This window comes from Globicephala melas, chromosome 1 (genome assembly GCF_963455315.2).
Source record: "Globicephala melas chromosome 1, mGloMel1.2, whole genome shotgun sequence".
In the NCBI taxonomy this organism is placed as follows: Eukaryota; Metazoa; Chordata; class Mammalia; order Artiodactyla; family Delphinidae; genus Globicephala; species Globicephala melas.
Window position 1 is genome coordinate 185,636,510 of NC_083314.1, and position 21,623 is coordinate 185,658,132.

Sequence of the window (21,623 nt, forward strand, 5' to 3'; positions counted from 1 at the left end):
CTCCACCCCAGTGCCCGTCCTGAGATGGCCAGAGGGGACTCCAACTGGGGTGCTAGGCTGAGGCCAGACAGGTGCAGGCCAGCTGGGGCCCCCTCCCTGGCTGTGGCCAAGCAGGTGGGGGCAGAGTCTCTCCGGAGACAGATGCTGAGGCGCAGAGACCAGGGCGGCTGGGACAGACCCTCCACCACTGCCCTTAACCTGCTTGCCCTGCCCCCTGCCCCACAGCAGGCCCTGATGAAGCACCGCTGCTGGGAGACCCCAGCCCAGCAGCAGGCTCAGAGCCAGGGATCACCTGGGTGGTGCAGCCCCACCTCACGCCCACCCGGCCCGGGCAGACTTGCAGTGGGCCCGCTGTGCCCTAGGCCAGTCCCGTGGGGTCTCTGCCCTCCCTGCCAGCTCGGCCTCTGACACCCAGGTTTGCTATGAGCCATAGGGATCCTGACTGTCCCTCGTCTCCTGCCCTCAGTTCTGGGCAGTTCTGGGGTGAGGACCAATTCCCTGAGAAGGTGTTTCTGGCAAGGGGTCTGCGGGGTCTGGGGCGTGAGTTCACAGCAGGCGAGGGCCAAGCGAGCCGGAGCAGAGCCGTCAAGGCGCTGTCCATGGTCAGGAGAGGCAGGAGCAGGTCCAGCCACATGCGTGCCCGCAGGCCTGCCCCTGTGCTCCCACCTCCCAGCAGAGGGCCTGGCCAGGACGGGGTGCATCCCAAGGCCCAGAGCCAGCGGGAGGCTCACAGGCCCTTTCCCAGGCCTCCCGGCCGCTGTCCAGATGCCCTCCAGCTGCCCTCACATCGGGGGCCGTGAGTCACGCCTCGCCGGGGAGACCCACGGGAGACACTGTCATCCGTGTTTTCATTCAACAGACATTTAATGACGACCTCCGTGTGCAGGGTCTGGGCCTCCTACAGGGTGCCGGTGGAGGGGCCGGGCTCCTGCAGGGACCACTCTGTGGGGTGGACAGCCCTGGGGAACGTGTCCACCTCCCTGGAGGGAAGATGCAGAGGTGGGTCTGGGACAAGGGCTAAGGCCCCTCTACCCAGGAAATGACTCAGCCCCCGGGGAGGGTGGATGTACAGAGGGACACACATACACCCCCTCAGAGCCATCCTTTCACAACGGGAGTCAGAAGGGCCAGAGAGGGCAGGGGCCTGGTCAGGGCCACACAGCTCCGCACAATGCCCACCCAGGGACGACCCCACCCTGGGGCTGCCAGGCCTGTGCCCTCGGCTGCGGGGAGAAAGGGAGCTCTTGGGGCCCTGGACTGAGGGCCTAGCCTGGGTGTATCCTGAGCCCCAGCTCAGGCTGGGCCCGGTCTCCCAGCCTCGTGGGCCCCTGGGTGGCTGTGTGCGCCAGGCGTGCAGGTGTGTGTCCTTGTGTACCCGTGTCCCTGTTTGGCTGTACGCCTGTGGATGCCCGTGACAGCTGTGCACAGTGGTGTCCCCGTGAGCTTGAGGCCAATATGTGTGCCCCCTGTGCCCCTGGAGTCTGTGCACTGGTCTGGGGGAGAGTGTCTGTGTGCATGGTGAGGGGCTGTGAACACAGAGGGGAGCCTGTGTAGAGAGAGGAGGGTCTGTGTATATGGGAGGCTGTATACACTAAGGTCCGTGTAGACTGGGGGTCTGTGTACACGGAGGGGTTCTCGCACACGGGGTGTCCCTCCGAGCCCATGCCCCTGGGCGCGTGCTCTGGGCAGCATTCATTTGCACTTGTGCACGAAGTAGCCGGTGATGTAGCCCAGGGTGAACACGACCCAGAAGAGGGCCACTCCACCCAGCACCTTCAAGGAGATGCCCAGCTTGCCCGAGCACAGCTTCCGGGAGACCCTAGAGTGAGAACCGCAGGCACGTGAGCCCCCAGGCGGCCCCCAGTGCGGGGGTGGGGGGTGGGGGGGCGGGGGGAGGAGAAGGAGGGGGCCCCGGGCAGGTGGACTGTGGAGGAGGGCAGCCCAGGCGCTCTGGACTGGAAGACAGGAGGGAGGGGAGTGGTGGAGACACCGGGGAAGGTGTGGGGCCCGGGTCTGCCGAGACCGCCTGGGGTGGGCGCCCAGTGGGCGCAGAGCAGAGGCTGGCAGGAAGGATGGGAGGGGCCTGCGCAGGGCCAGGGGGGCCCTCCTCCCAGCCCCTCACCTCTTACAGCCCGAGGCCTCCTGTGCGCCGGGCCCGCTGGCCACGCTGACTTCGTCCCGGCTGCTGTCCTCCCACCTACTGTACTGGATGCTACTCTCCTGGGGCTGCATCCTGGGGGCCACGGGGCTCTGGCGGGAGGGGCAGAAGGTGGGCTGAGCCTCCCAAGACACACTGTTCCAGACCCGGTGAGGCCAGGGGCAGGGTTCGTGTGGCCCTGCTCTTGGGGTGAGGGTCTGCCTGGGGGCCGTGACGGGCCAGGTGGGCTGGCTCTTTGCCTGCATCCTCTCATCCAGCTTGGGAGGTGACCAGGATGCAGAGGGGTTAGGCCACTTGTCCAGGGTCACGTGGGAGGAGGCAAGAGGGAATTCCAACAGAGTCTGAAAGTCTGCCAAACCCTGCCCTCAGGAATGCGAGAGGCTGCTTTTCCACCCAGCCTGCTCCCCCAGGGCAGGGGGGGGGCCTCCAGGCAGAGCTGCTGCCACCCTGGAGGGCCCCTGGCTGGGGCCAGGTCACCAAGCCTGATAACTAACGGCCTTCCCTCCTCCCATTCCTGCCAGATAAGGCCCCAGAGCCATCCCTGGAGGCTGGAAAGGAAGGGGACGGGGCAAGCCGGGCAGCCAGACTGGGGGCAGCGGGTACAGCCTGTCCAGTAGGGGGAGGAGGCCCGCCTGGCCTGCGCAGCAGCAGCAGCTGTGTCCTCTGGCCTGTCCGAGTTGCAGCCCCTCCCTCACCCACCGCTGTGCCCTGCTGGGAGTCCAGGGGCTGAGACTTTGCTCAGCTCCCGCCAGCCTGGGAAAACCTGACCTTTTGTCCAGGTAATCTGGGACACAGAGGCTTAAAAGCACAGTGAGCCACTTAGCAAGAAGCGAACCCAGAAACTCAGGAAATCCGGCAGTTCTTAAACCCCCGAAATGCTTCCACGTTTGCCCTTTCCCAAATCCCAGGCCCATGGGACAAAGGAAGGGAGATTGTCTCAAAGCCACAAAGCCTGTCCTTCCTGTGGGATCCTGTGCTCCGGGGTAGCCATGCAGGCCGGGTCTCAGGCCTGGGGAAGGCCAAGCATTTGTTGAGCGTGGGTTCTGCTTTCCCAGGATGTGTCCAGGAAAGGGGCTAAGGGCCAGCTCTGTTAGCTACCTACCTAATGTCCACCCTCCCTCCTGTGGCCAGAGTCCCCATCTTGTTGCAGGCAGCAGTGTGCCAGCCCAAAGTGACAGTCAAGGGCTAAGACAAGCTTAATACTCTGACCCCTGCTTTCCCATGTCACCCAGATATGAGCAAGGTGCTGGGGTGCAGCAGGGGGTAGGAGGCTTTTGCTTTCATGAACAAAAGAACAGCCACTTCCTTCTTCCTGCCTTGAAGTGATGGCTGGAGCTGAGCAGCCACTTTGCAATCTGGATATCCTGCCACACCAGCCCGGTGGTGCTGGGTCTCCAAATCCACACCAGCTGCCCACCCATGAGCTTCTTGATCTGAGGAGGGTCAAGCTCACTTTGTGCAAGCCTGGGACAGTGGGTTCCTGTTATTTGCAGCAGAACAAGCTCCTGACTGACGCGGATGGTGGCCCTCAAGTAGTCCTGGCCGGAGAAAGCCACCAGAAGCTGGTGAGGTGCTGCAGCTGAGCTTCTGAGGGCTTCATTCACCTGCTTGTAATGGTCTGTCCAATCCACACGCGACGGCCACACAGTGTCACAGGACCCTGGGGCTGTGCTCCCTGGCAGGGACACCTGCTAAGCCCTGGGACCCTCAGGGGTACCACCGCCTCCTGGGAGTGTGTGGGGACAGAGTCCTTGGCACACACGGGCTGCATATACATTAGACCCCTTCACCCCCAAGGCACCTCCAAGGAGCCCACAGCTTACAAGGGGAGAGTTCCGGCGTTGGGGGTCGAAGCCTCTGCGGTCCAGGAAGATGGTCAGAGCCCGGCCAGTGATCTCACCTCCTCCCAGCCCGCAGTTCGGGACCTGAGGAGCCTCAGATGCCTCCAACCTTAGAGAGAGACAGAAAATAAAGAAAAGGTGAAGAGGAGCGAGCGGCGCTGCCAGGGGCAGGGAAGGGAAAGGGGCCCTGGGGCGTCCCGGGCGGCCAGCAGGAGCGGCGAAGGCAGTTAGCCTCGGGGTCTGTGGGCCCGGGACAGCCTCAACCCCGCCCGCACTCCAGCAACTCCTCTCTCCCGGGCCGGCCGCTCACAGAGGCCGCGGCCTAGCGGGGCGGGGGGCTGCACTGGGCCTCGCCAGTGGGGTCTCTGCCCACTGCCCACTTGAAACCAAGCCCACCACCTCCTTCTACTCGAGGAAACCGCACCACGACCCCGTGTCTCACCTGGCTCGACAGCCCCCGGCCGCTCCGCGCGCCGCGGACGTGTCCCTGGCCTGAGGGGGGCGGGGCCTTGGAGGGGGTGGGGCCTGGTGGGTGGTGGGGCCTGAGCGGGGGCGGAGCAGGGCTGGGGTGGGCGGGGCGAGGCGGTGGGTGGTGGGGCCCGGGGAAGGGGCCGGGCAGGTAGGTCAGGGCGGGGCATAAATGGGGCGGGATCTGAGGCCGTGGGTGGGAGGCCGCCGGACTCCGGGAACGGGGGTGGGGCCTGGTGGAGGGGTGGAGGGGCGGGGCCGTTACCGGGGGCGTGGCAGGGGCGGAGCAAGAGGGAGGTCCCAAGGCCTTCCAGGAGGTGCGTGCTGCAGGGGCGAGGGGTAGCAAGGGCCGCCGGGGCCGCAGGAGCCGCAAGGGCCGCAGAGCGCACCTCTCTCCAGAGCCTAGACCCCTCTCAACTGTTGCAGTTTCCCCGCCGGGAACCGGGCTCGAGCGCAGAAGCGGGCTCAGTGGGGGGAGGAGGGATGGTAAGCGCGCCTGGTTAGAACCGAAACACCGGATTGTTCTCGGTGGCGCCCAGTCATCAGGTTCCCCAGCCGCCAGCCGGCCTTCCGCTCGCTCTGAGCGGCCAGAGGCCTGGGTGGGGCGGCCATGCGCGAGCGGGCGCTGCTCGAAGGAAAGGATGAAAGAATGCGTGGACAGGTGAGCGTAGAGAGCAAAGAGAAGAGGCCGAGGACTGACTAGGTTCAGCACGTGTTTGTGTGCCGGGCACAGGTCTCTGTGAACGACACTGACAAGCGTGCCTGTCCTCGCAGATCTTTCATCTCAGGAGCGATGGATGTGAACAGAAGTGCCGCAGCCCGACCCATCTTCTTCCACGGGGTCGCACCAGCAAAACAGTGCCCCAGCTGGGGAGCCCCTGTCAGGGGAACCGCCGCAGGTGTGTGCGGCAGAGAAGGACCGCTCTGGGGTCTGAACCGAATGCGGTGGACAGGAGCCCAGTCTCAGGCCTCCTACACCTGGCACCACCAGAGGGCACCCTGCTCAGCGTGGGGTCTTCCCAGGAAGGAGCCAGGGGTGCAGGCTGCTGTGCTGATCCCCAACGAGTGAGTTTTGGAATGGGGGGTGTCCATGTAGCCCAAGCTCCCCTGTGTGTGCTAGTGAAGGAGAAGGTGAGACGGTGGCCAACAGCAGGTGTAATTCTGAATCTGGGCGCAAGGGTGAGGCCATGGGGGCTGACGGAGGAGAAGGGGGGGCACACAGGGCACACCCAGGTTGGGTCCTGGCCTCCACTGGACTGGCTGCGCCTGGGGTCCTAGCTGGGCCTACTTGGAGGTTATCTTCTTGGACTTGCTGGATGAGGATAAGATCTCCGACTGCTGCAGGGGGGGCACTTTAATCCCCTTCTGTTTCAACTGGTTGTAGTAGTCAGTTCTCTCTGAGATGATCCCCTAGAAAAGACATGCAGCAGCGTGTGCCCAGTCTTTGCAGGCTCCTGGGACACCACCCTTCCCTCCCCGAGAAGAGCCCGCTGCCTCAGTGCTGTGCTGGTGAATATTTGCAACCTGTTCTCCAGGAGAAAATAAAAAGCTCTGGTTTGTAGCATTTGCCAATTTCTGTTCTGAAAGCCCTCCCACCACGGCTGATCCAGGCACAGGGGTGAAGCCACAGAACTCGGAGCTGGGGAGAGATGCCCACCATCGGCTCCAGGTCATCTCACCCCTGGAGTCTGCCCCAAATGCACTTCTTAGTCCTCTGGGAATTGCTGGGAGCCCAGACTCCCAGAGACCTCAGAGGCCGTCAAGTCTTAACCTCAAGTCCCTTCTGTCCTGGGCGCAGGGAAGGCTGTCCCGCCCCTCCTCAGCCTCCTTCTCTCTGGCCCATTGCTGGTTTGTGTGGGGCATTGGCAAAGGAAGGGGGTTTTCCCTGGCTACTGGGTGATGGTGACGACTCCTCCTATCCCCCTCCCCCATCCCTCCCTCCCTCCCATCCCCCATCCCTCCCATCTTCTCTCTCCTTCCTCCCTCTTCCCTTCCCACAAACAACAGTAACCAGGCCCCAGGCCCCAAACAACAGAGACCTCTCCCCAGGTCCCCATGCAGAGGTCCCCTCTGCCCTGAGGGCTGTGGCCACCCTACAAGAGCACCATTAACTCCCCGCCCCCCTCACAGAGGAAAGGAACCCAGCCCCAGGGAAGTGTGGACCAGTGGCAGGTCATGGGTAGCTGCTGGGGTCTAGGGCTGTGCTGTCGAAGGAGGCTTGGGGCCCCGCACGGAGCACCTGTCTTTCAGGTGCTTTCCTCCCAGAGCTGTGGGCCCCGTGGTGCCTGGAAGGCAGGCACGCTGTCCCGGGTACAGAGGGAAGCTCTACGGCTCAGCGAAGTCAAGTGACCGGCCCACAGCTTTGAAGCTAAGGTCCAGGAGGTGGTGACTCACTCCTGCCACCCCAAAGCTGCACTATTTCCCCTTCACCGCCCTGCCCCTCTGAGTCCTCTGCCTGTCAGTGAGGAGCTGGCATGGACCAAGGCCGGGGACAGGGTCCGTGCCAGACTCCTGGCTCAGCAGGGATTCCAGCGGAGGCCAGGCTGAGCTGCAAAGTAGCGTCCTTGGAGGAGGCTGAGCTGGGCGGAGCCTGGGGATGGGCTCCTGCTGCAGGAAAATGCCCAGGACCCAGCAGTTTGGTCCCCTCCCTACTGCACTGGGTGGGTTTGCAGCAGCTGCTGCTGGGCGCTGAATGCTGAGAGCAGCTCGGGGACATTGCCACCCATTAGGGAGACCTAGTCCCCTCTGCCTAAGCAGAGAGAAAGGACAGTTCTGGGGTCACGGTAAAAGGGTGACACCACCAGGACAAGAATGGGGGTCCCTAGCCTCCCATCCAGGTCTCTCCCCTCTGCCCCCAGCTGCAGACCCTGGAGCGCTGGTGTGGAGATGTGGCCCTGGGGACAAGGAGGCTGGATATACCTGCAAGGCTTCCAGGATGTCATTGTCAGAGATCTCGGTGGCCAAGGACTTGAATCCTATGGTGTTGAAGGTGGCCTGGATGATCTTGTTTCTTAGTCTTTCGAGCTGTGAGCGCAGGGAAAATAACCAAGCTCGCCTTTAGCGGAGGAGGCAGCAACCTCCGCACCTGCCACCTCGCTGAGGGTCTAGGGAAGGTAGACCTGGCCTCATGTTTCCTGGCTTTAGGAATTGGAGTCAGGGTGGGAGAGGTCAGCGTGGTCGCCTTAGAGCTAGAAGGTGCCAGATCACCACCTGGACCCAGGAAGCTTAACACCAAAGTGCAAAGACTTTCTGCCACACCAAGCTTTTGTTGTTTGTTTTTAATTGAAAAAGCAAAACCTGCATGTGGTCAAAACAAAACAAAAGCTCCGGGGCTTCCCTGGTGGCGCAGTGGTTGAGAGTCCGCCTGCCGATGCAGGGGACGCGGGTTCGTGCCCCGGTCCGGGAAGATCCCACATGCCGCGGAGCGGCTGGGCCCGTGAGCCATGGCCGCTGGGCCTGTGTGTCCGGAGCCTGTGCTCCGCAACGGGAGAGGCCACAACAGTGAGAGGCCCGCATACCACAAGAAAACAAAACAAACAAACAAAAATCTCCAAATGAGCCCCAGACCTTCCCCCCCTTCCCTGAAGGAGCTTCAGCCACAGTCTCCTGCTGACCCCCAGGAGACTGTCAGTGGCACAGAAAACGTCCTGTAGACTCTGTTAGCCCCCCTTTGGTCATTGTACTCCCTCCCTTCCTCCATGCTGTGGGCATCTGCATTAAACGGTTAACCAGGCGTTAACCAGGCGTTAACCAGGCGTTAAGCAGAATGGACCCCTGAGGCTGTCTAGTCTTTTTCTGCCATCAGCATCCTTGTGGGTGCTCAGGGCCCCAGCCCACCTCCGCAGAGGAGAGTGAATCATGCCTCCCAGTAATTTCAGAATAAAATCCTCCGATCTGCACCCCAGAAGCCCCCAGACAGTGTCCCCCAAGTCACGGTGACAAGCTCAGCTCCAGCTTCTCACCCTCAGTGTCCGGGGGCCCTGCCAATGTAGAAATGCTGAGGGAGAGCCTCGCTGGAGAGATGTGGCATTGCCTAACGCCACGCAAGTCGGTCCACTTTGCCTCTGGGACAGGGATGCCACAAGCCCCTGGACTTGGAGGGGGCAGAGGGCTTCCTTTCCTTCTTTCCAACATGGATTAATGCCAGCTCTGTGCCAGGCACCATGCTAGGTACAGGGGTCATGAGGGAAACGGGGGCTCGCCCTCTGTACCAGAGGTGCCTCCTGCTGGGTAAGGGGTGGTAGTCACCCGGGGCAACCATCCACGGTGCCCCACAGCCGGGCCTGTCTCAGGCATCACTCACTGGTCATGGCACTACTTCCTGCCAACCCCAGACTGAGCCTCAGAATCTTTCTCAACACAGCATTCTGGGCCCCACCAAACCCACTAGAAATGGAACCATCTATACACCGTCACCCATCTAGCGATTTAGCTGAGAATGCTGCTGGATGGGAAACACAGTTTTATAAAAGATAACAGGCAAGGGAGAGGGGCTCAGTGATGCTGTCAGCTGGCCAGCAGGAGGCCGGCCCCAACAGGATGGAGAACACGGCTGGTTACAGGTGGCACTCCCGGTGGGTGAGTGGGGAAAATGTTATTTCAAAAGCCTGCAAGCTTGGGGCCTTTACCTTTGCTGGTTTTGGACTCAATCAAGTCAGATCTCTGACGGGTCCCTCCTAAATCCCCCGCCCCATGCCTTTGCTCACATCTAATGGGGAGCTCAGAATGGAGACCCTGCACTTCACACCCTAGCACCACGTCCACGCAGCTCTGGGACCTCAGACGGACCATTTACCTTCTCTGCTGCAGGTTCCTATCTATCAGGTGAGGACACTCATGAAAGCCACATCCCAGCTTTGTTAACAGGGTTGAATGCCTTAATAAATGCTCCGAACAGCACCTGACCCACAGCAAGTGCTCTCTAAGTTATACATGGACGGCATTATTATTACTGCTTCTCTCCCACCTCAGAGCTCTTCTCCTTCCTGGCTGGCCACCCACACCCCTGGGTCCCTTTCACAGCACAACCCAAGGGGCTCCTCCATAGACAAAGCCCCGACACGCGGCACCCTCCGGCTCCTACGTCTAAGGCTGCCACGCCCATTGCACCCTTGCCCCCTCCTCCACCAGCATTCCTGCACACAAGGGGTGGGGGGTGAGCCAGAGGACCCGTGCACAGTCCCCAGGGTCGGCGCTGGGCAGCGCTGGGCGAGGGCCCCGGAGCAGGCCCTCAGGAGGGGGGAGCCGGGCGTACCCTGGACTGGGCGCTCTCCAGGGCCACGCAGGCCTGCTGTTCCGCCCGCTGGATCATCTCATTCTTGTTCTGCATCTCCTCCTGCAGCTGCTTCCGCCTCTGCAGATGGTCCTGGCTCTGGTTCACCTGGGCCTGCAACTGGCTGACCTTGGCCTCCAACTCTGAGATGGTCCGTTCCCGCTTGACCAGTTCCTTCTCCAGCTCTGACACTTGCTGGGGGGCGGAGAGATGGCGCAGTAGGCCCACCTGCCCCCCTCCTTCCCCTGAAGACGGCCACCTCTCCCTGAGCTCTTCAAGTCAGCCCGGCCCTGGCCGTGGCAGGGACCCCTGTGGGTGTCTGTGCTTCTGGATTTGCTGAATGGGGTGTTGCCCAGCGGTGAGGGATCTGCCAGCTTCCTCTCCCCCCACCGTCACCATCCGGGCCTGCGGCTTCTCCCTGACCACCCCACGGACACCTGTCGGAGGAGAAGGTTGTCCTTCTCGATCAGTCCCATCATCTCCATGTGTTTCTTGTCTTCCCGGAGGTTGGAGAACTGCAAGGCAGAGGGGGCTTCGCTCAGGGGCTTCGCTCAGGGGCTGGGGGTGAGACACCAGACAGCCCCCTCCCTGAACCTCAGTAAGACGAAAGCTCCGCGGTTGGTTTCTGCTGGACAGGGAGGGGAGGAGGGGCGGCACCAAACCCACTTGGGAAGCTGGCTCCAGAGCCAGCAGTGGGGAGAGCCGTCAGAGGCCCTGGACATCTCAGAAATTGGTGGTGCTGGGCTGTTCTGGACGTGGAAACCAACACGACGAGGAACATCATTTCAGAAACCAGGAGCCGCAGACTCGTCCCTGACCAGGAGCTGCCGAGCGCCTGCCCCTTTTCCACCTGGCAGGAGACTTGATGCCGGGGGGCCGCAGGGGGTCTCTGGCCCGGGAGATGCCAAGCTCACTTGGTGGAGACCCCCAGCTCCAGGCACAGGTTGTGGGGGCTGAATGTGGAGACTGCAGCCTCTGCCCAACTTGGTCCTAAAACACCGGCAGCTGGGCCTTTACTTTCGGGAAAGGAATTTTCCCAGTTTCCCAGATTCCAGGAGAATCTGGGCAAACCAAGAGGAGAGACCCAACAACATGACCCCTGAACTAACTCTCCGCTGAAACGCCCAAGACCAGCTCTCTGCCGTGAAGCACAAAATCATCACTCAGGGGCTCAGAGATTCCAGGCAGCTCTGACCTTGGAGCAAGATTCTTGCAGGAATAACAGAAACCAAAACCAGACTTACAAAAGGAGCTTATAGGAGATAGAAATGGCACAAGAAGCCAAAACCCATAATGATCACTTACGCGCTCAGCGAGGTCAGAGACATACTGCAATTGAGAAACAAAACGAGAGTGTGCTTCCAGAAAAGCGGGAGAGGAACACTCAGAGAGCAAAAGCAAGACCTTGGGAACCGTAAATGAGCAAAATTAAAGCTCAGGAGGAGGGCTGTTGCCAAAGTTAAGGAAATCTCATAAAAGGAACAGAAAGACAAAGCGATGAAAGGTAGGAGGGAAGAGACAGGAAGGAAAAAAGAGACCAGAAGGGGAGGTCCACTGGCCGATTGATGGAGATGCCAGAAGGAGGGTTCAGAGGAAACAGAACGAAATAAAAACTATATAAACAAAGAAAAATTCTAGAACTGAAGGACACAAGTTTCCAGTTGCCCATTGAGCGCCCAGGACAAATGAAAACAGACCCTTAGTAAGTCCCAACTATGGAAGCTTCTGCACACAAGGGACAAAGGCAGCATCTTGCAACTTTCCAGAGAGAAACGAAGCACCACCAAAAACTATGCTGTAAGAAAGTGCAAGAGTCAGGATGAGTTTGGGCTTCCCACCAGGAACCCTAGAAGCTCGGACACGTGGAGCAATGCCTTCACACTGCTGAGGGAAAGTGCTTGCCATACCGGAATTCTATTCCAACCAGATTCTATTAATGTGTAGAAGAAGGACATTTGCAGAATGTCCTTACGATGTCCCCCAAATTTTACCTTCACTCACCTTTCTCAAAAAAACTACTGAAGGATGTGCTCCAGTGAAACTATGGGAGTAGGTCAAGAAAGAGAAAAGATGTGGATGGCAGTGGCTTTAAAATGTGGTTTATGGATCTTAATACTGTTTCACAAAACGTGTGTTTCGGTCACGTGCGTGTGCACCTGATAACCGTCTCAATGATGTAAATGCAGCGTCCACTCACTGACGCCGCGATGGAATAGTACGGGGAGGGGGAGGAGTTCCCGGGCTGGGGAGGCAAGCGAGGAAAGAGGGAAGCGTTAGATGATGCCAAGATGGAGGAACATCTAGAATGGGCATTGTAAGCATGCAATCTCGAGATACAAAGAGCCAGCCTTCAAGAATCAGCTAGAAGAGTTGAAAGCGGTTGTCTTGGGGGATGGGCAAATGAGAAAGAGAAGGGTCAGACTCCTGTTTCGCATAATAAGCCCGTGGAACTGTTTGGTTCCTTAAGCTGTGTAGCTTTGTGCACAAGAAACTTGGATAAAAATAAAAGCTAAAAATGCTTCAGGGAATTCCCTGGCGGTCCAGTGGCTAGGACTCCACGCGTGCTTTCATTGCCAAGGGCCCGGGTTCAATCCCTGTCGGGGAACTAAGATCCTGCAAGCCATTCAGCGTGGCCAAAAAATAAAATTCAATTAAAAAATACAAATGCTTCAGTGCATTGGCGATATCCCTAAGGTCACCAATGCACTGGGCTCATTGCAGTGGCGATCTCCCTAATGTCCATGCGGGTCTCAGCCCTGGGACCCAGGGGCCAGGAGATGCTTGAGAAATGGCCAGGAGCCCAGTGGCCCAGGAGACAGAGATGACTGCTGGGAACAGAGGGCAGCGCAGAGCACGGCGGGGCAGGGTGTGAACCCCAGCTCCGCCACTATCAGCTCCCTAGTCAAGTGTCTCCATCAGGGGGATGGGACAGACGGCACCGGTCCCAGAGCCCCAGAGGGAGGACGCCTGTGACGTGACGGAGGACACCGCCACCTTGTCGGACATGGCTTGCAGCTGCTGCTTCCGCTCTCGCAGCTCCTTCTGCAAGGCCTCGTTCTCCATTTTGAAGCTCTGCAGCTGGGACTCTTGGATTTCCATTTGTCGTTGTAAAGACATGATGGCTCCTGGGTGAGGCGACAGTGAGAGGGGAGGAGAGGGTGCTGGTCACCGCATCATCCCGGGGGCTCCAGGCTGAGACTGCAGGCTGAGGGCTGCTGGCTCCCACCCCGGGGCTCCAGCGCCGCCGCCACATGGTCCCGGCTGAGAGGGACACGGGGCAAAGCCGGCAGAGCTGGGCATGCTCGCTGCTGGCCCCGCCTCACCATCCTCCAACTTCCCACCTGTTGCCAGGGAGTGTCTGGTCCTCGTGATCTCGAGCTGGAACTGGAACTCCCGGACCAGCTGTTCATGCTTCTCCAGCTGGGCTCTCAGCTCCCCCGTGAAGGTGTGGGCCATGGAGGCAGCCCTCTTCCCGCCCGCGGCCTCCCCCTCCGCGGCGCCCTCTGCGGCCACCACCGTCGCCGCCTTCTCCTGCAGAATCCCCTTCCTGCTGGCACTGGCCCTCGCCCCCTCGTCCGCCGCCAGCTCGGCCTCCCATTCCAGGCCTTCTTCCTCCTCGTAGCTGCCTCCTTCCAGGTCCTTGCCTCTGTCGGTCATGGCGTGCTCTCCCTGCATCTGGGGGAGGGACGGGCATGCTGGGCAGGACTGCGGGACCCCTGTGGGAAGGGGCTCGGCCATTCACGGGGACAGAGGGTGCACTGCGAAGGGGGCCCCCAGGGGGCGGGGCCGGGGCTGCATCTCCAGGAGCTGCCCCATCACCCCTCCCCTGCTCCCCTCCAGTGTGGCCGAGGGTTTCGCCTGGGCGGGGACCACCGGGTGCGGACAGCAGGTGGGAGCCTGTGGCCTGGGCATCGCGTGGGCAGCCTGGGAGAGGAGGCCCCGGCCAGCCCGCACCTGCTGCCTGTGCTCCGGCTCCTCCTTGCCTCCGAGGAAGGTCCTAAGGGTGTTCAGTCTCCCCTGCAGCTTCGGCTCCGACTCCGCCGGCCACTCCTGCAAGAGGCCCGTGGGAGCCTCAGGGTTTCAATCTGCACCTTCAGCTCCCCCAGGGGCCGTGCTGCCGAGACCTGTCTTCCTGGAAGGGGGACCCACCGTCCTCCTGCCAGGGGTGCCCTGTCAGTGGGCAGGGGGCCATAGTGTGCAGATGGCAGCCCTGGGGGGCCGTATTGTTTCTGGCTCCCCCCCACCCCAGGAACAGCCCTGGCAAGTGGCCTGGCAGTAACGAGCACGCTCGTCTGGAGGAGTTTGGCAGGGGCCCGACCTCAGACGTGCCCGCAGGTCACCGCCCTGCACTGCCCGCTCACGCCTGACAGCCCCCAGGAGGCCGGGGAACGGGGGTCACAGGACGATGCTTCCAGGCCTCTCCAGACTCCTGCTGTCCCCGCCCACCAGTCCCCCACCATCGGTGCCTGGGTAGCTTTTCTGGCGGCGGCCAGAGGGTCCGGTGGTGGTCGGAAGCCTCCAGTCCCCACTTCACGCGAGGACCCAGCATAAACACTGGCTGTATCCCCAGACGTGAAAGAAGTCAGTTCTCAGACTCGGCGACTGCTCCCCTGGGCCACATAGAGCCCTACCCCGACCCGCCTCCTCCAGGGCGCCCCCCAGAGCTGGGGGAGGGGTGGGGGCCCACCCCGATGTTACAGGCAAGGACACGGAACCCCCACAGCTAGAACAGGTCAGGCTAATCCAAGCCACCGCCGCCCGCGGAGCGCCTGCCTCTGCTCACCGTCATGACCTCGCTCAGCGAGGCCTCCTGGCTTTTGCTCTTCAGGAGGCATTTCAGCTGCTTCCTCAAGGCCTCCCTCTCCTCCTGGAGAGACAGGATCTCCTCGTCTTTCGTCTGAACCTGCACCTCCAGCTCGGAGAGGCGCTGGACTTCCTTCCCCAGTGCAAACAGGCACCGGTCCTGGGCAGAAACAGGGCAGCCCCGGGCACGGTCAAGCCACTCAGACGCGCCTCCAGCACCGCCAGCCCCCAGCAGAGCAGCAGCTCTGGGCCCAGGAAGAGCAGGCCTGCTGCCCTAGACCCCGTCCACCCCCCCACCCCCCCACCTCCCCACCCCCCCCTCCCCACCCCCATCATCCCCAACCACCTCCTGCTTAAGGGCCACCCTTGCCCGGGGATCTCCAGGCCTGGCTCCCGGTCAGCCCCCAGGTGTGACCGAGGACACCTAACCAGCACCCCCTCCGAGGGCCACCTCCAAGGGGCTTGTCAGGGCTGGGCCCACTGCCCCTCAACCATCCACTCTCAAAACCTCCATGCCCTTAATTATTCAAAACTGAAGACAAAATAAAGGTGTTTTTGGACAAACAGTAACTGGAAGAATTCGTCGCCAGCAGAGCTGAATAACTGAGAGAAATACTAAAGGGAATTCTCCAGGCAAGAGGGAAGGGGTCAGAGACAGAATTCTAGAAGGAAAAGATAACTAGGAGTTAAGTGACAGGCTTCCACGGAGTCCACGAGTCCAAGAAGAAGTCACAAAGGAAGTTGGAAAGTATTTTAAACTGAATGATAACAAACATTTGGACACGTCAAGACGGGCGACTAGAAAGCTGTGATTAAGGACAGATTTATAGCCTTTGAACGCATGGATCAGGGGAAACAATGGACAATCAAAGATCTAAGTATCCAGCTCAAGAATTCAGAAAAAGAACTGGAAATTTAGCCTAAAGAACACAGCAGGAAGAGAATTTTTTTTTTTTTCTCCTGTCCGCGGGCCTCTCTTTGATGTGGCCTCTCCCGCTGCGGAGCACAGGCTCCGGATGCGCAGGCTCAGCAGCCATGGCTCACGGGCCCAGCCACTCTGCGGCACGTGGGATCTTCCCGGACCGGGGCACGAACCCGCGTCCCCTTCATCGGCAGGCGGACTCCCAACCACTGTGCCACCAGGGAAGCCCAGGAAGAGAATTTTTAAAACTCAGGACAAGAATGGATGATATAGGGAGATGGGGTACGGCGGGGAGAGGAGGACAGGGCAAATCGGCAACATTTTAACATTTGGGGAATCTGGAGGGTATATGGGAATTATTTATAGTATTATGTTAAAATAGTCATGGAGAAATCCCATTTCTTCACCCAGGCCATGGTGATTTAAACACGATGTGTCCAAACCAGACACGGTTCTCGGGAAGGGGATGCTCCTTTCCTCTGGGGCTGCTAACTTTGCAACAGCACAACCTTGCTTCTGCAGGTGGTGCTACCTACCACAGGGCAGACGAACACAGAGGTGAGGGAACGAGGACCCTGAGGACATGTTGTGAGCCCCTGGTGGCAGCCCAGCCTGCAGCCCTTCCGCTGGAATTCCTTCTCCTAGCGGCACTGCAAAAGCATCCTTTTACGTATACCTGTGAGACTCTATCTGATTTTATCCTCAGGCTATTTTCCAAAGTGGAATTGCTTGTTCCAATGGTTGGGATGCTTTTTAAATTGTGAACTCTAAAGAAAACGAATTATGAAATCTATCATAAAATTAGAGCTACAGTTTCGGGAATAAAGCTAAAATGAATCCTCATGAACCCACCCTATCAGGGCTCGAGTCCCCATTGTGTGCCCACCAACTACCCAGCATTTTGTGTGACATTTCCATAATTGTCACTAGAGTTTCAGGAGCTTAAAACAAAAACAAAAACGTTAAAAAAAAACCCATGAAGCTAATTCTAAGAGAAGATTTTTTTTTTCTTTTTTTTGCGGTACGCGGGCCTCTCACTGCTGTGGCCTCTCCCGTTGCGGAGCACAGGCTCCGGACACGCAGGCTCAGTGGCCATGGCTCACGGGCCCAGCCGCTCCGCGGCATGTGGGATCTTCCCGGACCGGGGCACGAACCCGCGTCCCCTGCATTGGCAGGCGGACTCGCAACCACTGCGCCACCAGGGAATCCCCTAAGAGAAGACTTTTAACATTGATAAGACTGGTGGAGAGAAAAAGAGAGAAGGCACAAGTTAACGATGTCAGGAACAAAAAAAACAGGCAATCTTCTGCAGGATCTTCTCCAGACTTTGGAGGAATAATACTAAGAGACTCTTGTGCACAGAGTTAGGCTCACAGATTTGAAAATTTACATGAAATGGGCACATTCCTAGAAAAACATAGCTTACCAAAACTGAAACGAGAGAAAAGGAAGTTGGAATATCTTAAAAGGAATTGAATTTGTTATTTTAAAAACCAACCCTGTAAGAAATTGCCAGGTACAGATGGCTTCAATGATGAATTCTTCAGAATTTAACAAAGCAATAACACCAACCTTATGCAAACTCTTCCAGAAAATAGAAAAAGAGCAAAAACTTTCCAACTTTTGTTGTTGTTATGAGGCCAGAAAACTCTGACACCAAAAGCAAACAGGGAATGACAAGGCGGGTAAATTATGGGCCAGTCCCTCTCATAAACATGTAGGAAAAAATGATACCACGATGAGTCAACCCGTAGGGAGATCATTGCCCATCAAGCTGGTTATTACTATTTTAAAGAATATATGGATGTTGAAGGTCTTGACTCACGGGGGGAGCTGTGTTAAGAGTGGGTGACGTCCAGGCCAGCCTGAACTGTCCCCCACAGGGATGAAGATGGGCAGGACCTAGGCTTGTCAAACATCTGATTCGTAGAAGCCATGGGAGGGGGTCTGGATGTCAGTTCAGGCCATGTCTGGGACCTGCTTACACAGCCAAACAGATACTAGAACAAGAGCCCCCAGGGTCGGGCATCCTCTCGGGCAGGAGGTGGAGCCGGGGCGCCAGGACCAGGATCCGTGCCCAGGCTCCGTGCTCGGCCGTACCTTCTCGTGGATGACGGAGATGTACCAAGGTACCCACTTCCTTGGGTAGCTCTGCCCTAGGACCGGGTTGCTGGGGGCCGGGCTCAACACCTGGGCTTCACTCTTCTTCCGAAGGTAATTGAACTCGCAGGCACTCTTACTAAAGGGAAGTTGGCAGCCTGTCAAGAGGCGGGGCGGTGGGGGGGGGTCGGTCAGACTCTCCCCCAGCTGAGTTGCCCCGGATCTTCCGTAACATCCCCCTTTCAAGATTCCCCCTGAAACCTTTCCCTGCCCAGCTGGGCTCCTCTACACCCTTGTCCGTCCCCTACACCCAGCCCAGTGTGTATGAGAGCATCAAAGCACGCTTCAAGATTCCCAGAGCCTGGGGGTCAGGACAAGAGGGGACATCCTGACTCTGCCCTGTGCACAGGGGACACTTTTGAGGAGTTTCCTTGAATTCAGGCAAATTCAAGGGAGGGTGGATTTCACCTCTGGATAAACAAAAGTGTTTGTCTGTAGGAACAGTGCATGTGGGTCCCTCTAATCAAGGAGGGATGCATCCCAGGAGCCTGTGTAAGGGACATAGGGCCAGGCAGGCGGTCCTAGGAAGGGAGTTCCATGGGACATGATCGGGTGGCTTTGCGAGGAGCAGGGGTCCCTGCAGATGAAGGCAGAGGACCTCAGGGCTGGGGTCCGAGGAGAGAACCCCATGGGTCACACGTGCCCAGCAGGGCCGTCCTCGCCGTCCTCACCGTCCAGCTTCATGTCCAAGCCCTCCTGACCAGAGAGCAGGTCCTCAGTCACCTTCCAGGTCTCAGAGCTGATGCACCTGTCCTCGGGGAGATCGAGAGTCGTGGCTGAACCTGCAGGACAGTAAACGTGCCAACAGATGACGGCTAAGGCCGAGTCTTCCCAAGACCTCCAGGACAGAGACTAGTATTTCCTTTCCTTTTAAATGCTGGGTAGGGTTCAAGGTGGTTTTCTCAGCGATTGCGTAGGATTGGACTACGCGACTGAATCGAAGCGTAGTTCTGTCCCCCTACCCACCACGGGTGTGTCCACCTGAAACCGATCAGTGCACCTTAAGCTCTGCAGTCTGGTGCCTCCCCTTCCCTGGAGGGCAGCCCCGTTCCCTCCCGTAAAAGTGGCTCCCCCTCTAAGTCCTGGAGTGCCGGCTGCTCTCTGAGGCCCTGGCACTGAGAACGGGAAGCTTAGAGCCTGGACGGGTGGGCGGGGCCCTACTTTTGCCTGACTGCCGCCTGAGAGCCACACACAGGACCCCAGTTGCTGGTTGCAGGCACTCGGCCTCCATGTCAACACCACTAAGGAAAATGCCGTGTGTGGGGAAATGGGAGTAGCCGAGGTCCCGGAGCTGGAGGTCTGGGATGACACCTGGCCTGACCAATGCCACTCGGGTGACGGCTGGGCCCTTAGCTGCCCTCTCGGAGCCTCTTGTCCATATCAGAGCAACGCAGGCTTAGACGAGAGTTTTGCTAAGGCTCCTTTCAGGGCTTGGTCCCTAATGAGCTGCCTTTGGCCCTATGGACCTCTTTCCTGAAGCTTCCAGAACCTTCAACCTTCTCCTCCCCTGTCCCAACTCTATTGAATCTTGGTGAGTGAGACCATAGGAAAAGCAAGAGGACTGGGAGACCAGAAATACAGGCCTTTCCTTCCCTCCCTCCCCCTCCCACTCTGGCCTCAGCTGAGAGCCAATTTCAGAAGCAGCAGCTGTGGCCACTGCACACGTCCCCTCTGGCCACCCCCGCAGGCTGCTGTGTGCCAGGACCCTGTGCGGGTCCCAGACTCTGAGGGGTGGGTTGGGTGGTTGGGTGGAGGGGGTGTGCCCACGTGGGGCCCCGCTGGGCACGCTCACCATAGTGGGTCATGGACGTGGACCTGGTGCTGAACTGGGGACAGCCCGGACGTGTGAGAAACTTGTGCCAGAGCTCCTCCATTTCAGACAGGAAGCCGCTGTCCTGGGGGCTGGTGTCCTTGTTGAAATCGCTCTGAGGAGCAGGAAAATGAGACCAGCAGGAGAAGAGGGACCCGGGAAGCCCCTCTCCCATCTTCTGGCGGAGCGCCAGGGCCTGCCGTGTGTGCCGATCCCGGTGGGCTGTCCCCACCCGGAAAACTGGCTGCTCGATGAGGGCTGTGGGGACCTTGCTTTAGAAGTTGCAGTCGGCTGAGCCCAGAGTCAAGTCCACTCAGGAGGGCCCTGGGGAGTGTGGTGGCTCTCCAGTCTCCCCCAGCGCGTGGTACCTGCCTGAACCTTCCCGCCCGCGCTTTCTCTTCCTTATTTTCTCTCCTCCCCATTCCCTCCTTCTCAAGACTTCCCTAAGGAAGGCTCAGAGCAGACACTGCATCTTCTCTCCCAGTCTCCATCCACTCCCAGAATCCACCCACTGTAATCCATCAGCCAAGCTGATCTGGGATGCTCTTATTAGCCCCCCACCCTCAAGGCCTTTCATCCAGTGGGAGAAGCAGGTCATCTCCTGATGACCTGCGTGTGGCCGGGCCATCCTTTCTCCCGAGACTCCGTACCATCTTCCTGTAGTAGCGGTTGATGGCCTGAGCTGACTTGCTGAGGGAGCGCTCTTTTTGGCGAAGTTTCCATTCTGGGGTCTGTTCGTTCCGGCTGGACACTTGCCGTAGGACGATCAGGCCCTTCTCTATCCAGTTGGGCACCAGACTTTTCTTCTTGGGCGTGCTGGCTCTGATGGGTAACATCGGGAACGTGGAGCAGAGGGCCAAGGTTGGCCACCTGAATGATGACTTGGACCTATCCTCCGGGTCTGGAGCAGCGTGTCGAGGGGAACACAGCCCCAGTCATGGATGCGCAGGTCCAAGCACAGGCCGGGAGAAGACCAGCTTCCCAAGCTCCACATCCTAAGGGGTCCTGGGAGCAGTCTATGACATCACAGATGTCTCCACAGAAACCTAGAAACAGCACCTGTCATCTGTCTAAATTTTCGGCTGGGAAGGGGAACCAGAAGCGGCTTCGCTGTACACACAGAATGTTACAAGCGCAGGAGAAGTGCCCCGAGGCATTAGCAGCCCATTCTTCTGTTTTCTTTTTTCCCCATCATTAGTATTTCACCTTATTTAACAATCTGACACTGTGTCGGTGGCTCTGATGTGAAAATTTAACCTTTTCAATTAAAGTCCACACTTTAGACATATCTCTTAACACCTGAATACTGTATGTACTTCTTTTTAAAAAATGGAATTGGGATAGAGGAGAGAGACTTACTGTGATTTTGCTAAATTCCCACCATCCGATTCTTGGACACACAGGCCTCAGGCTTGCAAAGGACACAAAGAAATGGTGTCGATGTTTCTCTGCATCCAGGCTGCTACTTGAAAAATTTTCTTTTTGGCCACTTCATGTTTCTCAAACTGCAGTTTGACGTCGAAAACATTCTCTTCAGTGAAAGCAGCCAGACACAGAAGGCCACATAGTGTGTGATTCCATTTATTTGAAATGTCCAGAATGTGCAAATCTACCAAGACAGAACACATTGATCTCCTAGGGCAGGAGGGAGGGAGGAACGGGGAGTGACGACACATGGCTCCCGGGGCTCCTCTGTGGGGGGATGAAAATGTTCTGAAACTGGATAGGGGTGATGGTAGCACATCGCTGCAGATGGACTAAATGCCATTGAATTGTACATTTTAAAACGGTGATTTTTATCTCAATTTAAAATAATAACTGTACTTCGAGCTCATATCCTTTCAGCCCATCCTTCAGGGGGAATGGAAAAGGCCAGCCCCTGCAGGCAGCATGTACAGCTGTGTTCTGAAGCAGCCTCACTTTCTTTCAAGGGAACCAAGGTGCCTTCCCAGAGTCCAGGCCCCTCTGGGTCACCCTGTGGGTCCTCTCCAGCTCTGCATGGCCTCCTCTCCCAGAACCATTCGCTGGTCTGGCCCAGCTCAGAGTTTCAAGGGAAAGTGGGGTATTGTTTTGAGTTGAGGTCTCCCGCCTATTTCAGTGTCACCTGTGCTGCTTTTTCTCCAGTCCACTCGAGGGATGTCTCCAGGCGTGAAGTTCTCAGTTCTGCAACACAGAAGGATGAAAATGCC

At 58.5% G+C, this 21,623-nt stretch overlaps 2 protein-coding genes across 2 annotated transcripts; both read right to left on the reverse strand.

The window, feature by feature from the left end:
• Positions 1-875: 875 nt before the first annotated feature.
• SMIM1 (small integral membrane protein 1 (Vel blood group)) lies at positions 876-4,500 on the reverse strand. The gene is made up of 4 exons (XM_030865819.3): positions 4,442-4,500; positions 3,982-4,108; positions 2,123-2,250; positions 876-1,819 (listed from the first exon to the last, which is right to left on the reverse strand). The coding sequence occupies exons 3-4, from the start codon at positions 2,230-2,232 to the stop codon at positions 1,693-1,695; spliced, it is 237 nt and encodes a 78-aa protein (XP_030721679.1). The 5' UTR covers positions 2,233-2,250; positions 3,982-4,108; positions 4,442-4,500; the 3' UTR covers positions 876-1,692.
• Positions 4,501-5,751: 1,251 nt separating this feature from the next.
• CCDC27 (coiled-coil domain containing 27) lies at positions 5,752-20,270 on the reverse strand. The gene is made up of 12 exons (XM_030865223.1): positions 20,085-20,270; positions 19,417-19,549; positions 18,296-18,406; positions 17,565-17,722; positions 14,523-14,702; positions 13,694-13,789; positions 13,081-13,414; positions 12,734-12,864; positions 10,177-10,254; positions 9,722-9,934; positions 7,387-7,491; positions 5,752-5,877 (listed from the first exon to the last, which is right to left on the reverse strand). The coding sequence occupies exons 1-12, from the start codon at positions 20,268-20,270 to the stop codon at positions 5,752-5,754; spliced, it is 1,851 nt and encodes a 616-aa protein (XP_030721083.1).
• Positions 20,271-21,623: the final 1,353 nt, after the last annotated feature.